This window comes from Barbus barbus (genome assembly GCF_936440315.1).
Source record: "Barbus barbus genome assembly, chromosome: 1".
Taxonomy (NCBI): Eukaryota; Metazoa; Chordata; class Actinopteri; order Cypriniformes; family Cyprinidae; genus Barbus; species Barbus barbus.
The window spans coordinates 20,469,894-20,486,174 of NC_136729.1; the positions used below are offsets into that span (position 1 = coordinate 20,469,894).

The window sequence follows — 16,281 nt, forward strand, 5'->3', positions numbered from 1 at the left end:
AGTAACAATATGCACAGTCACAGAATCGGGTTGGACATCTTTTATTTTCATATTGCCAAAGCTGTACAGGTTCTATAAATATTTTTAAATGCTGAAATATTTACATCCATGTCTCTATTTTTTCCTTTCCCTCTTGTTCTAAACAATACAGACTAAAATGAAAGCCCAAATAATGTGCAACTGTATCTCTCTCACACTTTCAAACAACAGACCTGATCCACTGTCCAACTCAAAACATCCGTTTTGGGAGACTTGGACTCTGGGAAATCAGTTTTGTGCTATTTACATCTCTAAACCAATATTGAGTGGGCTCAAGTCAATTTACAGTCTGCTTTCAACAACTGAATTTATTGGAGATGCAAAATAACACTTCATACATTTAAATTATTAAAAATGTGAGCAAAACATAAAATAACATTAAAATATGTAAATGTGACAGCTGTACTGCCAAATCTAGTAGTCAAAAAGATGAAAGAGAAAATCTGCACCTCTATGAACAGACACAATCTCTTGCCATCTGTGTTTCTAACACAAATACACACAATCCCATAGACACACACACACACACACACACACACACACACACACACACACACACACAACAAACAGGAAGAGGACACTTCAAACAGGACATTTTGGACATGAGACTTTTCCATCACTATTTAAACAAATGCAGCTGTCTTATGGATTAATAATGCCTTAATATATTAATTATACCTTATAGATTAATAATGCCTTTTTTCATTGCTGTGTCAAAATAATGACAACAAATGAACAGAAAACATGATGCCTGATCTGCTCTCTGGTCTCCTCATTATGAACACAGGAGGACAGTGGATGAACTCTGAGGACATGACTGGACTTGTTCTTGGTACCCACTAGTGACAGTATTGCACGTCTAGAAAACAAACTACAGTTTTTCCTAAACATTTTAGTTGCTTTTTCAGCATTGCTTCAGAGATGTACAGATTCCTTTTTTAAATATTCATTTTTTTTTTCCAGTGACATGCAAATTTAACACAGCAGTTCACAGACAGGGAACTTTACAGCAGAACTAGTACAGCAGTTTGAGCCTTTTGAGCTAAAGAGATACACAGACCTTAGACCACTTACAGCAGGTGGAGGAGGGCGAATGGAACATTTACGAATGGGACAGCTGCTCCGTCATGGACAGTTAAGGCAAACCCCTCATACGTGGCAGGTCTAGATTGCAAAGACTTGAACATTTCACCCACCACACACAGAACAGACTGGAATTTACAGTACAACTTAGCACATAAATATTAAATACACAGCCTGTTGACTGATATCAGAGGGGGTTGAAGAGGGGAAAGACGTTTGCCTCATGTCTGCATGCCAGCACCAACTCGCAAGAGCTGCGCATGGGACCTGCATGCAACAAAATGCCTCTTATTGAAATAAATAAAAGTGTACAAATGTGAGGACGTCAACCGATAGTAGTCAAAGTCTGTTCTTCTGGTTGGTCCATATTATGAGAGTGAAATGCCAGCAATTTAGTGTCCAAGGACTGGAATATTATATCAGATACATTATATGAACAGGTTGTTTCTTTTAGGACGAATGTGTTGAATATGTGAATGCATCTACATTTGAATCGGTACAAGAGCAGAGGTCTTTAAAAGGAGCTTGGCAGGAGTGTCAGCTTGTATTGAACAGGAGTAGTATTGCAAGGAGTTCAGGAGCTGAAGGGTTGAAGTAAACATAGGAGAGAAGTGTGCTAGCTTGGTAGTGGACGTGGGGACAGCATCTTGGGCTTGCCCTCTGACTCTTTCCCCTTGACCGCTGCCATGTAGGAGAAGAGGCAGAGCACCGAGTAACAGATCTGGTGTGCCTGTTCAAGACAGAACAGTTAACATAAAAAAACACATCGCTCTATACCATATTGTAGGGCTGGGTAAAAAGATTGATTTCCTGGTTAACTGCAATCGTTATTTGAACGTCATTCTTAAAATCCCAAGCATGTTTTTTCTTCTTCTATATCGGTATTTTCTGTACTACTTTTCATTAGTGTCACACTGTAAAATTAGGGATGCACGATATTAGATTTTTGCCGATTTCCGATATTTTTCAAATAATTTTGGCTGATAGCCAATGCCGATATATATTTCCCTTAGTTTTGAAACAACACCAAGTCTCTCCAATACTGGTATCGGTATTGATCCGATCCTTAATAGAGATTAATAGAGTTAATAGAGATTAACGATATCTATGAAGTACATGTAATTAATATAATGTTAAACATTCAATATTCACACCTGTATAGCTGATGTGCGTGAGCTGATAAGCAAAGCATGCTGAGTTGATTGAGGGTGTGTCGGCACAAATGCGCAAGCTTGTCGAGATGATAAAAAATGCGACTTATGTTTCAGAAAATATGTTCATCGCTTTTACAAGATTTATACATAAAAAGTGATTCCTTGCATTATAACAGGAAAAAGTCTTGTGATTACAGTACTGAGCCTAATGTGCTATTAACTTAAATATAAAGTGCCATAGGGCAAAAAAAAAAAATAGTGAAAGAAACAAAAGCTTGTAGAATATATTTTAATTGGAATAATTAAGTGCGAAAATATCTGAAGGAAATATCTATTTGCTAAATGAACTAAGCCAACGAACATTATACATATTCTTTTGGGTTTCTGTATACCCAGTATTTAAAAAAAATTATACATGCAATGAATACGGTACTCGGTATCGGCAGGTACCAAAAAGAAAAGTATCGGTATCGGCCAGGTCTGGAAAAAGTGGTCTCGGTGCATCCCTACTTTTTAATCAGAAACATAAAGCTGGATTAGTATAGTCAAATCAAGTCAACGCTTTGTAAAATACAGATTGGATCATAGCAGCTTTATAGTGATGAACAGGAAAATCAATTATGCAAACTCAACTATGGCAAAAATCCAGGTTCTGCTGTAAAGCAGCAGCAGCAAAAGACAATAGTCTAATTATTTAGCTCAAGTCAGTTCAGCGTTTGTTCAGGTCAGATAAATAAATGAAGATCATCAATTCAATTCTGCTATAAGCAATTCCCCAAAAGGGAAAAAAGTTGTCTGTTATTCAACTTGAATCAGTTCAGTATTGATTCAGTTCTGTTCAATAACAGTGTCAATCTTACAAGATGTGACTTCGCTCGTAGTGTAGCCTTACTCATAAAACAATTACTTTAATGATATTTAAACATATTGACTATTGGAATATTTAAAAACATTGAAATCAGATACTGCAACAAGTTAAGAGCCTGTTAATTGAATCTGGACATCTGTATTGATACCCAGCTCTACTGTGTTGTACTTTATGAATACTGAAATCTTACCATAGGAGTCTTGTACTTATGGATCACCACTTCTTTAGTTTCAGGAACTGCAAATCCCAGTGCAAAACACAAAATAAAAAGTTAAACAGAAGTGGAATAACAAATATAAAATATTCAAGGGCAAGGGGCAGAAACCGCGAGAAAGAAAGAGTGATAGAGACAGAGAGAGAGAGAGACAAGAGGGGAGGCATACATACGGCCCATGACAAATGAATATTAATAATCTATATCTGACCCCTGCACATTTCAGACAGAGCTACAGAGCACTGAATCTTGCAGCAGAGGAGCAGCACTCAAAGATCATATGACTGAACAGGATTTATCATCAGTAGACGTTTCCCACAAGACTGAGAAACTCTTATGCAATGGGGAACTGAATCAAGGCAGGCTCAAGGAGCAGAAAGAAAGCCAGAGGAAAAAAGATACAAAGTGGTGGGGGATAGAAGGAGAAATCAGAGAGAGAGAGAGAGAGAGAGAGAGAGAGAGAAAGCAAGAAAGGGAATATCATTGAAAGTTAAATTTGAAAGGAAATCCTGGGTCTGCTGGGTTTTTGCATCACTTATGGAATGACTTTTACTACAGGCATGAGTGTATAAACTCGAGTGTAGGAGAAGCGACATCTGACATCATCTGGCAGTGCAGTGCAGATGAGCAGTCGACAGCCATTAGTGGTGAAAAGGGATGTATGAGAGATGATGGCAGATGTAGAGTTAAATGAGGAGGACAGGTTAAGAAAGAGAAGAAGATAAAGGTGACAGCACTTTACCTGCTGGAGAATGAAGGTTTTCATAGCAGCAAAGATGAGGGGCGGATTACAAAAAGGAAGCACAAAGACACAGCACTAACCCAGTCTAGAGCCGACTCTATGACTACAGAAGAGACTTCATACAGTACACTGCACCACCCTTCATTGTACATATCTCCAAAAGCACCGGTCTCTAAAATCTCTTCATGGTTTAGTTACAAACCCGATTCCAAAAAAGTTGGGACACTGTACAAATTGTGAATAAAAACAGAATGCAATGATGTGGAAGTTTCAAATTTCAATATTTTATTCAGAATACGACATAGATGACATATCAAATGTTTAAACTGAGAAAATGTATAATTTTAAGGGAAAAATATGTTTATTTTAAATTTCATGGCATCAACGCATCTCAAAAAAGTTGGGACAAGGTCATGTTTACCACTGTGTGGCATCCCCTCCTATTTTTATGACAGTCTGCAAACGTCTGGGGACTGAGGAGACAAGTTGCTCAAGTTTAGGAATAGGAATGTTGTCCCATTCTTGTCTGATACAGGCTTCTAGTTGCTCAACTGTCTTAGACTTAAAGACTGTCTTAGACATAAAGACTTCCTCTTTATGATGCGCCAAATGTTTTCTATGGGTGAAATATCTGGACTGCAGGCTGGCCATTTCAGTACCCGGATCCTCCTACGCAGCCATGATGTTGTAATTGATGCAGTATGTGGTCTGGCATTGTCATGTTGGAAAATGCAAGGTCTTCCCTGAAAGAGACAACGTCTGGATGGGAGCATATGTTGTTCTAGAACTTGGATATACCTTTCAGCACTGATGGTGCCTTTCCAGATGTGTAAGCTGCCCATGCCACACGCACTCATGCAACCCCATACCATCAGAGATGCAGGCTTCTGAACTGAGCGCTGATAACAACTTGGGTTGTCCTTGTCCTCTTTAGTCCGGATGACATGGCGTCCCAATTTTCCAAAAAGAACTTCAAATTTTGATTCGTCTGACCACAGAACAGTTTTCCACTTTGCCACAGTCCATTTTAAATAAGCCTTGGCCCAGAGAAAACGCCTTCGCTTCTGGATCATGTTTAGATATGGCTTCTTTTTTGACCTATAGAGTTTTAGCCGGCAACAGCGAATGGCATGGTGGATTGTGTTCACCGACAATGTTTTCTAGAAGTATTCCTGAGCCCATGTTGTGATTTCCATTACAGTAGCATTCCTGTATGTGATGCAGTGCCGTCTAAGGGCCTGAAGATCACGGGCATCCAGTATGGTTTTCTGGCCTTGACCCTTACGCACAGAGATTGTTCCAGATTCTCTGAATCTTTGGATGATATTATGCACTGTAGATGATGATAGCTTCAAACTCTTCAAATTTTTCTCTGAGAAACTCCTTTCTGATATTGCTCCACTATTTTTCGCCACAGCATTGGGGGAATTGGTGATCCTCTTGCCATCTTGACTTCTGAGAGACACTGCCACTCTGAGAGGCTCTTTTTATACCCAATCATGTTGCCAATTGACCTAATAAGTTGCAAATTGGTCCTCCAGCTGTTCCTTATATGTACATTTAACTTTTCCTGCCTCTTATTGCTACCTGTCCCAACTTTTTTGGAATGTGTAGCTCTCATGAAATCCAAAATGAGCCAGTATTTGGCATGACATTTCAAAAATGTCTCACTTTCAACATTTGATATGTTATCTATATTCTATTGTGAATAAAATATAAGTTTATGAGATTTGTAAATTATTGCATTGCTTTTTTATTTGTAATTTGTACAGTGCCCCAACCTTTTTGGAATCGGGTTTGTATTCTCTAACTCTATAAAGACTTCTATTCTGGAGACTGACAATTTTAGTTGAAGCATCACTTAAAGCAGTATTCTTGATGAAAACCTATGACTCCTCCTCCAAAAGATGTATCAAAGGAAACAACTATAATCTCAAATGGAGCTGATTCAATTGATAGTGAATGTATTTATGTTTAAAGATCACATTTAATATTTTATTAAATTTATATTACAATTAGTTTTTTTTACAGATTAATGTTAAGCGAGCATTTCTAGATGGCAAAGTACAAATGGAGGTAATGAGCATTAATACTTAAATATATAATCTTTGGTGTTAATACTCTAACTCTAACATTAATATAATATTAATAATTACTACTCCACTGTCTCAGCCAATAGAATGGCTTTGGGTCCAAGGGGAACAGGATTCTGCAGGCAGATCTGGTTCATTTTGGGCGTTATGTTTCATGTAACATCATTCATAGACTGTGCATTACAGGAACAACAGCTAAAAACAACGGTCCTGCTGGCTTATATATAGCCTTTGCTCCTAAAGCTCTAACAGTTGTTCAGATCGCCACATCTAACAGTACTCAACATGATAACTTCTCTGCTCTTCATGTGACTGGGTTATTGCTGTGTCACGTACAGGCCTAGAATCAAAATGGGGGTAATTACCAAACTCCTCCAGGACAAAGACTCCTTTCACTGTATTGCACTTTTTAATGTGACTCAGCTCTATGAAAACCTAAAAACAAACAAAAACAAACAAAAAAACAACAGGACACACTGTTACCAACTCAATCACACACTTGTGGGAAAACAAAAAAAGTATTTTTTGAAGAGATGACAATCTGGACAGTTAGTAACTGTAAACTAGGGAGAAACGAAGAAAGAACATGATAAGCAAGCTTTTGAAAAGCTATCAGAACTAAAATATGACTGCACAGAAAGAGAAGTTTCCATGTTGACAGGATTACATGGGCCAGTGACGCAAATGGAGAGCCGTGAAAGTTTCAACACCTGAGCAGCATTAAGGGTCTTCATCTTCTTGAGAGTAAAAATAACATCAGATCTATATTTTTTTGTCATTTTTAAACTGTATTAAATTAATCAAGTCAACACCATAGCTCTTAGGAGAGTCTCGCTTTCAAAAGAATCACTATACAATACTTATCCAGCCAAAAGGAGAACTGCCTTCGTTCAACACTATTCGATTATGACGTGTTCTTGAGGCACTTGGAGACTTGCATAACAGATGTATTTTTGAAGAACTTAAGACTAAAGAGCTAATATAAACCCTTCAGCTGTGACCATTTGCACCAAAAGTGGGAACGAAATCATGGCACTGATCCCCTACGTGGTGAAAGGGCCCATGCAAAGACATCCATGGAAAATTCCATCATCAGAAAAAAAGACAGACACACAAACCAAAAAGAAACCAAACAATACAAGAAAATAATACAAAAGACATCAAAAAATAAGCACACAAAAAGTGGCGTCTGCCAGAAAAGCTATAGTACAAGGAAAAGAAAGAAAAAGTAAATGAAAAATGGTACACTAAAAAGCAAAGACTGCAGAGGTTGTGTACCTTCCGCTCCTTGCAGGGGGAGAGAGCATGGGAGAGAAACGGTTTGGATTATTATTGGACAAAAAGAGCACAAAACACCCTCTGGTGCTACGAGCCCACCCTTACGGTATTAAACTACAACCGCTGATTCCATCCAGAAGGAACAAAGTCTTTGCACATAAGCTGTTAATATCTTCCATTATGTTTACATTAGTTTTGAATCCCTGATGTGTTCCCACCCCATTACCCTCCATGCCTCCTCCACCAGCAATGAGGACCAGCTCCCTCACACATGCCTACAGCCAAAACAGAACAGTGCCAAAACCATTACAACACACACAACTACACTACATGAGTTTTTACAGTTTCAGTAGCACTTAACTTCTGCTGACATTTTACTCGTTAGCACTCTTTAAAAGATCAAGTAATTGACTAGTGACCACAGCGAGGCACCCATGTCCTCAATTTATCGCAATATTTTGTTATTATTTAGTCAAGCTCATCTAGTTCCAAGCCTGTCATTCCAGCTCTTTCTTCTGCGGAACAGTTTCGGTGACCATTTGACTAACCTAAGATAACCAAGGAAAAAGACATATGTTGGAAATAAAAAAATAAAAAAATTACTTCGTTAAGGTTTGCATAATTGGTCCAGTCTTTTCCAGATCTTTTCCAGTCTTAATCACTTCAAGTAGAATATATAAAATATGTATTATTAAAAACTATTACCTGATTGTCTCCCATTAGAGTCAGTTTAAAGCATATGTTTATATAGTTGGTTAATTAAATGTATTAGAATGAAAACTCACTAAAGTGGTTTTAAAATGGGTTTTAAATAGAAAATGTATTATTTCAATCTCCCCAACAATGTATTTTGTACATTTTGAATATGTTTTGCACAAGGATCTACATCTTACCTCTGGCACACCACAACAAACCGACATCACACCAACACTCACAAACCGTAAGGACCAGAGCTGGGCGTCGTGACCATTAACACGTCATACTAACACACACAGCAGGTGGAATGTTCTGACATTTGAAAAAGTAAATCTCTGCTTGTGATTATGCAACCCAAAAATAAACATCCAGCCAAACAACAAAGGACAACAACGAAAAAAGAAAACAGCTATTCCTCTTTGAGATTCTTTAGGAACAACACTTAGACTTTTTCCATATTTTAATTTATTTTAAATTCTAATATCAAAACAAATGCTTCATACATTGATTATGTAACTTTTTAGCGCATTTTCTTGTTATTTTGTCAGTTGTTCCAAAAAAATTCTCAAAGGAAGACAGGCACAAATAGAAAGAAAGAGTGAGAGGAAGGAAAAGAGACTTGGAGAGATGATGAGATGAATACAGACGAGAAGTGGCAGAAAAGAGAAACAGGATTGGATGGAATGAGAATGAGAGGAAGGGTGGTATTGAATCTGGCAAGCACTTCGTCATGGTTGTGATAAAGCCAACACCTCCTACCTGGCTATGCATAAATTTGAGGTTGATGCCTTCCAGCGTGACCTGAAGGAGACCACCCTCCCCTGTTTTCATGTCCTGTACTGGAAACTCGCCTCCCAGCTCTGGACCTACACACATGACAAAATGCAAATAGCAGTGAGAAATGAAAAAAAAAAAAAAACTTAGTTTATTCCAACAACAAGAAGCGGGATATTATATATAAAATAATACAAGGAGTAAATTGGGCCACTTTCATTTAGATGACTGCCAAAAGCAGTCCATTGTAGCTTAATTTAACCCTACAAACCCATGCACTACAGTTCAACAGTTTGGGGTCAGTACGAATTGATAGTTTTTATTCAGAAAGGACACAATAAATTGTTTACAAGCGATTGTAAAGATTTCTTCAAAAATTCTAAAAATGTCTCATGGTTTCAACAAAAATATTAAGCAGCACAACTGTTTTTCAGCCGTGATAATAATAAGAATGATAATAAATATTTCTTGAGTACTAAATCAGCATATTAGAATGATTTCTGAAGGATCATGTGACACTGAAGACTGGAGTAATGACTGCTGAAAATTTAGCTTTGCCATGCATCAAGGAATAAATTACATTTTAAAATGGATTCAAATAGAAAACAGTTTACTGATCAAATAAGCGCGCCTAAGAGGCTTTTTTCCCCCAAAATTATAAAAAACTAAAAAACTACAAACCTAAAACTCTTGAATGGTTGTGTGCAACGATGCACAATTTACCTGGTTTGATGCTCTGTTGTCGTGCGGCAGCACGCTCCATGCTGTCTTTAACACAGTAGTACAGTTCCCGACACTTGACAAGCAAACACACAGGAACAGAGAAAGAGAAGTACAGTGACTGATTCCAATTTCCACTGACTGTACTGAAACAATATAAAATTTGTGAATTGAGAATGAGACTGTCACATTTTTTAAGTATGTGGTGTGTGTACTACAGTATGCCTTTACATCGATGTGTGTCCTACCTTCTTGGTGTAGAACTTGTTAAGCTGTGTTTCTTGACCGTTCCTCCTCCACAGACACAACACTTTGGTCTTGGGACAGTAGGTCATATTTATGAGCTTCTCATACCACCAGCGCTCATAGACTGTGCCGATGTTACTGCGCAAGACTATGCAGTCGTCACACACCTAAACACACACAAGGATGAGGAAAGAAGGAATGAATGCTCATTTATACAATTTGGATTTCATGCAGACTTGTTATATGGAATAAAGAGAAGGCACACAGACTCACAAAACCCATACCTCCATGAAAAATATATCACCAGTTGTATCAGTCCCAGCATGCACGACGAATGTCTGCTTCTTAATGTGCCGGCTGCCACTTGGCCTGATGGGAAGCTCCCGGCCACTCTGCAACAAAACAAATGATTAATCATTCACTCATCACCTGATTTGGCTACTGGTTTTCACGCAATAGCTGTAACTCTTCATTTAACCGGCTCTCACCAAATGTGCGAGGCGGTCCAGGACTTCATTGACCTCTTGACTGTGTGTGAGGCCAATGTGAGATTTCCCCATAAGACGCCGTACCTTCTTCCTGATGTCATTTTTATTGACCTAGAGAAGAGTAAGATTTAATATTAATTTTAGTTAATATTTTTGTGGAGGGCGTACAGTACTACTTTTTTCCCAGTAGTCTTTAATGAACAGAAAGTTCAAAAGAACATTATTTATTTGAACCATAAACTTTTATAACATTAGAAATGCCTTTACTGTCACTTTTGATCTAATTGATGCATCCTTGCCAAATAAAAGTATTGATTTCTTTAAAAAAATATTGCTGACACCAAACTGTCGAATGCTAGTGCATGTATACTTACATAAATATAATTTAGTAACACTGAACGGCTGAATATATGTCACAACTACACTTTAAAAATCTCAATATTCACTTAAATATATATGCGTCTACCTTTATCATCAGCATGTAGGCGATCATGTTATGCAGGAGAGTGGCCAGTAGTCTGTCCTCATCGTCCTCCAGTCTCTTGCGGTCATGCTCTCCCAGAGACAGATACCTGAGAGACCACAGCACAGTCGTATTTGGACAACATAATACAAACACAACAGCAAAGTTTACATCTGAATCCTAGCATGACTAAATAGCTTCTAGCTTAAACCATTCCAATATGATCTCCTGGAAAGGCATTTCAGCACGGTCTGATGGGTGCAATTTGTATACAAGCATGTGAACAACTAATATGCAATCAGTAAAGTATGTAAACTTTTGAAATCAGAGGATTATGCATTAAAGACATTCATCCTCGACTAATTATGCGGATGTTTTTCCATTTCATTCGGTGTTGGTTTCGGTTCGGTATGAACACTTATGAAGGCACTAAAAGAACATACTAACCTGTCAATCATTTCTTGTGGTCCCTGATCCATCCCCATACCTTCCCTTTCCAACATAACGGCATCCAGGAAGGCATCCTCCCAGAACTGCACTTGATCCCACAGAGTAGAACGCTCCTTACCTACACACATGCACACATTTTCACTCTTAACTTGAGTAAAACAGTATTTCTACTCAACACACCAGCATAAAACACTTATTATTATTATTTATTAGAATAAATGAGTATTAAAATAAAACGTCCTCCATACGTTAACAGAAAGAGACATCAAGCACCCAAAGTAACTGCACAGCATGCTGTAATAAATAGAGCTTGCTATCAAACCTTATGAAATTAATTTTAACACAAAGATAACACACGCCTCCATACATCTGCTTATTTTTTCAGCATTCCCATTCAAGCAGCTTTTGTCAACCCTCGATTTCACACAAACACATTCAATTACAAAATAAAGTTGGCTTATCTGATCTGTCTGGCTTGTGTATTTGAATTCTCTCTTCATGCAAAACAGTATCATGCACACACCTATACATTCAAATATATTTCATTTCTTAGAAAAAAACACCCTACATGCTCCATACAAGACTTAAACACAGTCAAAGTATGGATGTGAGGGAAGGCATGTAGTGTCTAATACCACAACTTCACAATCCCAAAATACACACATCCCAAAGGTCAAAGGCAGAGTTCAGCCATACTCAGAGAAAAGGTTTCCATGGCAGCATCCTCCAGTTGGTCCCAAACTGAGCTCTTATCTCGCCCTTCGTTGCATTAAACGGAAGGAGAAAAAGAAAAAGGAGAGAGAGGGAAAAGGAGGTGGCCGCAGAGCAAAAGGCAAAGAAAGTGTTAGTGTTAGAAGCAAAGCAGTGTGCTGTCAGAGGTATGCAAACCAATAATTCATCACACGCTGGTTAATATGAGGACATATTTGGAGCCAAACAGAAAAACAGCAAATTAGCAGAACACTTTACAAAGCTCTAATGGTCAGAATATAATCAGGGTTTACAGAATAAACTGTTGCAATCATTGTTTTGAGCGGCAGACATGTTATTACAATTTGAAAATGCTGAGGTTATGGAAGACCAACAGAGACAACTTTTGGAAATACCTCATCATTTTAATGAACACAGACATTAAAAAATATGCCAGAGTTTATTACTAAAGCAGTGAGAACGGACATGAAGGAAGAGAAGAAAAAAGGAAACAAAATGAATGGAAGGAAAGGAATGTTGAATGGATTAAGGAAGAGGATCAACTCTTACCCAGCAGCCCCTCACACAGATAGATCCTCATGCTAACATCCTCGAGGGGTGGAGCTGGTGCTCCCTTATTAACACCAACAGGTTCCTTCACTCCTGGCTTCAGCTTATGAGTCTTGCCCTATATGTGTGACATTGACAATTGTCCATATTCATTATTTTATTATCTTTCATTTGATTGGTTGCGGCGAATCCGATGACTAAAACAGAGAGAAATACCCACAAACACAGAGCTGGTCGCAGGGTTGGTCTCAATCTCGCTGTCAGACAGTGTGCCACGGGACAGATTGAGATGTTGAGCGTGTCTTCCTGTCAGGCCGTCTCCAGCAGTGCTGCTCAGGTCACTGTCTGCACCCAGCGTCTCACCTGAGCTGTTACTCACCTTCAGATCCAATGTCAGAGATCAGCAACAGCACAACAAACAAGAGGGGTTATGCAGCTACTTAATGGGATAGTTCACTGTAAAATGAAAACTCTAAATGTTGTTTAAAATCTGCATGATTTTAGATTTTTCTGCAAGATGAAATTAAGCAGAATTGTTTCACACTAATATTTAAAAGTTTGGAATTGTTAAGATATTTTTAATACTCTTTGAGAAAAGTCTGGTACTCAAGGCTGCAATTATTTGATCAAAATATAATAACAACAGCAATACTGTGAAATATTATTACAATTTAAAATAACAGACTTCTAATTTAATATATTTTAAAATGTAATTTATTCCTGTGATGGCAAAGCTGAATTTTCAGCAGCCATTACTCCAGTCTTCAGTGTCACTCCATTCTTCAGAAATCATTCTAATATGCTGATTGGGTGCTCAAGAATCATTTCTTATTATTGTTCTTTGATAAGAATAATGTTCAAAAGAACAGCACATATTTGAAACTTAAATCTTAAGTAACTTATACATTTATTTACTTTCATTATAGACCAATTAAATGCATCCTTTTTTAATAAAAGTATGAATTTCTTTCACAAAAAACAAACTCCACCAAATTTATTGACCCCAAACTTTTTAACGGTAGTGTTTAAATTGAAAGTGACTCAAATGACTAAAACCTCCAAGCTTGAGCTGTATTCCAAGTCTTTTGTGGACAGACTGAATCCTAAATTCCTACATAATTTATTCACAGGATATTAGATATTACATTTAGAACTCTTGGAATATTGCATTCACGAGTCGTATGGACTACTGTTATGGTCAGTGAGAACATTCTGCCTAAAATCTAATTTTGTGGTCTATAGAAGAGAATTTTTATTTTTTAGTAAACTATACATAAACACAAACAGAAAGTAACACACTTGTCTATAATACAAAATAGAAATAAATAAAGTCTGTAAAACCTGTGAAACAAAACTGTCTGGGGGAACTACATATGATCTGTATGGTATTTTAGGGAAAGGATAGCAGTGTCTCTGTAATGGCCATGCCCTACCACTGTGCTAGCCTCTGAGTCCTGGCTGGTGCTTCTCGTCAGAGCAGGAGGCTCGGAGCTCGCCAGGGACTCTGTATCACTCTTCTGCAGAAGGGACAAGCAAGGAGAACAAAGATGAAAAAAACAATATGTACAGGTATTTTTACATACAATAAATTTCAAAATAAAATAGTCAAAGTTTTAAGATTTATTTCGTGATATTAGGTTAAAACCCACCTGTGAGCCAGACGTTACACTGAGGCCACTGTCAGCACTGATCTGTGATTTCTTTTCCTCAATGTCTCCACCTTCCAGACGCTGTTTTGCTCCATCAGCCCCTGTAGAAAACACATAATCAGCTCTTCCATCCATTAACTCTCTGCAAAGCATTCTGGGACGTCACATGACTAACAGCAAGCTGAAGCCATCTCTGTTCTGGAGAGTGACAGTTATCGATATCACCGAGGGGAATAATGCCATTCAGCTGGCTGCCACTCATTAGACTACGCAGGTCAGGTAGAGAGAAACGAATGATGCTTGCGGTCATATCGGGGAAACTCACAGAAGCAGATCAGCTGACAGTGGACCAGATCAGTTCACAGTAGCACTAGGTATCACAGACACACAGACAGAAGCAGTCACACATGCAGGCAAACACAGTCAATCAATCAGACAGGAGGAAGCTTCAGCTACAACTAGCGCACTCACTGCTTCTTAAATGAAGAAACTAATATTGTGATTGCAAACCCTAACTTGGTTAAAATTGATTACGCTGCAATGTATGAGGCATCAAGAACCAAAAAATAATAAAACGACAACAACAACAAAAAAAAAAATCTAAAGCTACTAAAGCTTAACAACAGCATTTTCTTCAGAGATGCATGTGGTCTAACAAGATTCTTTGAAATTCTTTCACTACTCAACTGAAAGAAGTAACTGAAATGTGGGATGATGTAGTTTATCTCATATGTCATACTTGCATCAAAAAGTAAGATAATTAATTAAAAGGAGGTAGGAAACCAAAGACGACACATGCCTGTGTTCAGTTAAGACATAACTGTAAATAGAGCTGTGCTACAAATTTACATTTATTTACATGACCTGACAGAAATGAAAAATTAAATAAATGTAGAAAGTAAAAAAAAAAAAAAACAGGTTCATTTGAGAAATCTATTTCATCGTGGTCAAACAAATGTGAATGCTTTCAAGAAAAGTTGCCAAGTTAAAAACAGAGCAAACCAGTCAAGAGTAGGGATGGGCATTAGTACCTGAGTACTATGAAGAGATAGCACTGGTTAATAAATTATCCATTTTGTGATTGCTATGATTGGATGCCACCTACACATGGAGGCTGACTTTCAGTCCACATGAGAAACGGCTCTCATCACACTGAGTGTATACACTGGGACACATTCTAGCGCAGGGGTCTTGCAATGTATTTTTTACAGGAGCTAAACTAGACAAAAAAAAAAAATGACGACAAATCATAAAAAACACTCTGCTCATGGTGTGACACGCTAAAAAACAATGATGTGATACAATGGCAAAAGAAGGCCTTCTGACATTCTGCTCATTGCCCACCCAGAGTTCTCAAGTAGCCCAAGCTGATATGTGTCAAGTACTCAAGCTGTCAAAATGACCAAAATGCACATCCCTAGTCAAGAGTCAGATTTGCACACTTAGAAATAATGGCCCAAATACTGATTTCATTTCAATAGGATTTAAATCTGTATGTGTACAGGGCTTATTTTATACCTCAATATTGACTTTGGATGGATTGCAATTTTTAACTTTGCATCTATATGCCTTGCTCCTTTTAAATAAATGCAATTTATTCCTTGGAATAATGTTTGGGCCACATGTCTAAATGGGCTTTTTGAAAAGTATTTGAATATTTGGGGGCAAATTCTGCTTCTCCCCACAATAGAAAGTGGTTTAAGGGAAGAGGACAGGTGCAGGTAGAAAGTCCCTGTTTTGCAGTTCTGCAAAGGAAAGTCTAATTGGGTGCTTAGGGAAGTGATCTTACGCTGTTCTTTTTCCAAAGCTTTTTGCTTTCTGTTATCCTGGTTCTTGCTCCACAATTCTACCCAAGATGCATTGCAAGCAAGGAGAGAAAGACAGAGAGAGAATCAGAGAGCCGGTTGAATTGTCAGATATGGAGGATGAGCTTCTTTTCTTTTTTTTTTATAAAGAGAAAGAAAAATAATAATAAAAAAAAATCAATAAATAAAACTGAACAAGTGCAAAATCTCATTTTCCAAAACAAGGATGTTTTGCAATGATCACACAGCCATATGCAAG

General features: G+C 37.8%; 1 protein-coding gene across 1 annotated transcript in view; it reads right to left on the reverse strand.

Moving 5' to 3' along the window:
- Positions 1 to 26: 26 nt before the first annotated feature.
- The window catches only part of LOC306871930 (MAP kinase-activating death domain protein-like), a 43,333-nt gene continuing 27,078 nt past the window's right edge, over positions 27 to 16,281 (reverse strand). Inside the window, 14 exon segments of the mRNA XM_079420198.1 lie at positions 27 to 1,852; positions 3,335 to 3,381; positions 6,559 to 6,628; positions 8,927 to 9,033; positions 9,665 to 9,737; positions 9,910 to 10,074; positions 10,192 to 10,299; positions 10,396 to 10,506; positions 10,862 to 10,967; positions 11,306 to 11,426; positions 12,569 to 12,686; positions 12,789 to 12,947; positions 14,002 to 14,085; positions 14,218 to 14,318. Coding sequence (XP_079276324.1) covers positions 1,739 to 1,852; positions 3,335 to 3,381; positions 6,559 to 6,628; positions 8,927 to 9,033; positions 9,665 to 9,737; positions 9,910 to 10,074; positions 10,192 to 10,299; positions 10,396 to 10,506; positions 10,862 to 10,967; positions 11,306 to 11,426; positions 12,569 to 12,686; positions 12,789 to 12,947; positions 14,002 to 14,085; positions 14,218 to 14,318 — 1,484 coding nt within the window. The 3' untranslated portion in view covers positions 27 to 1,738.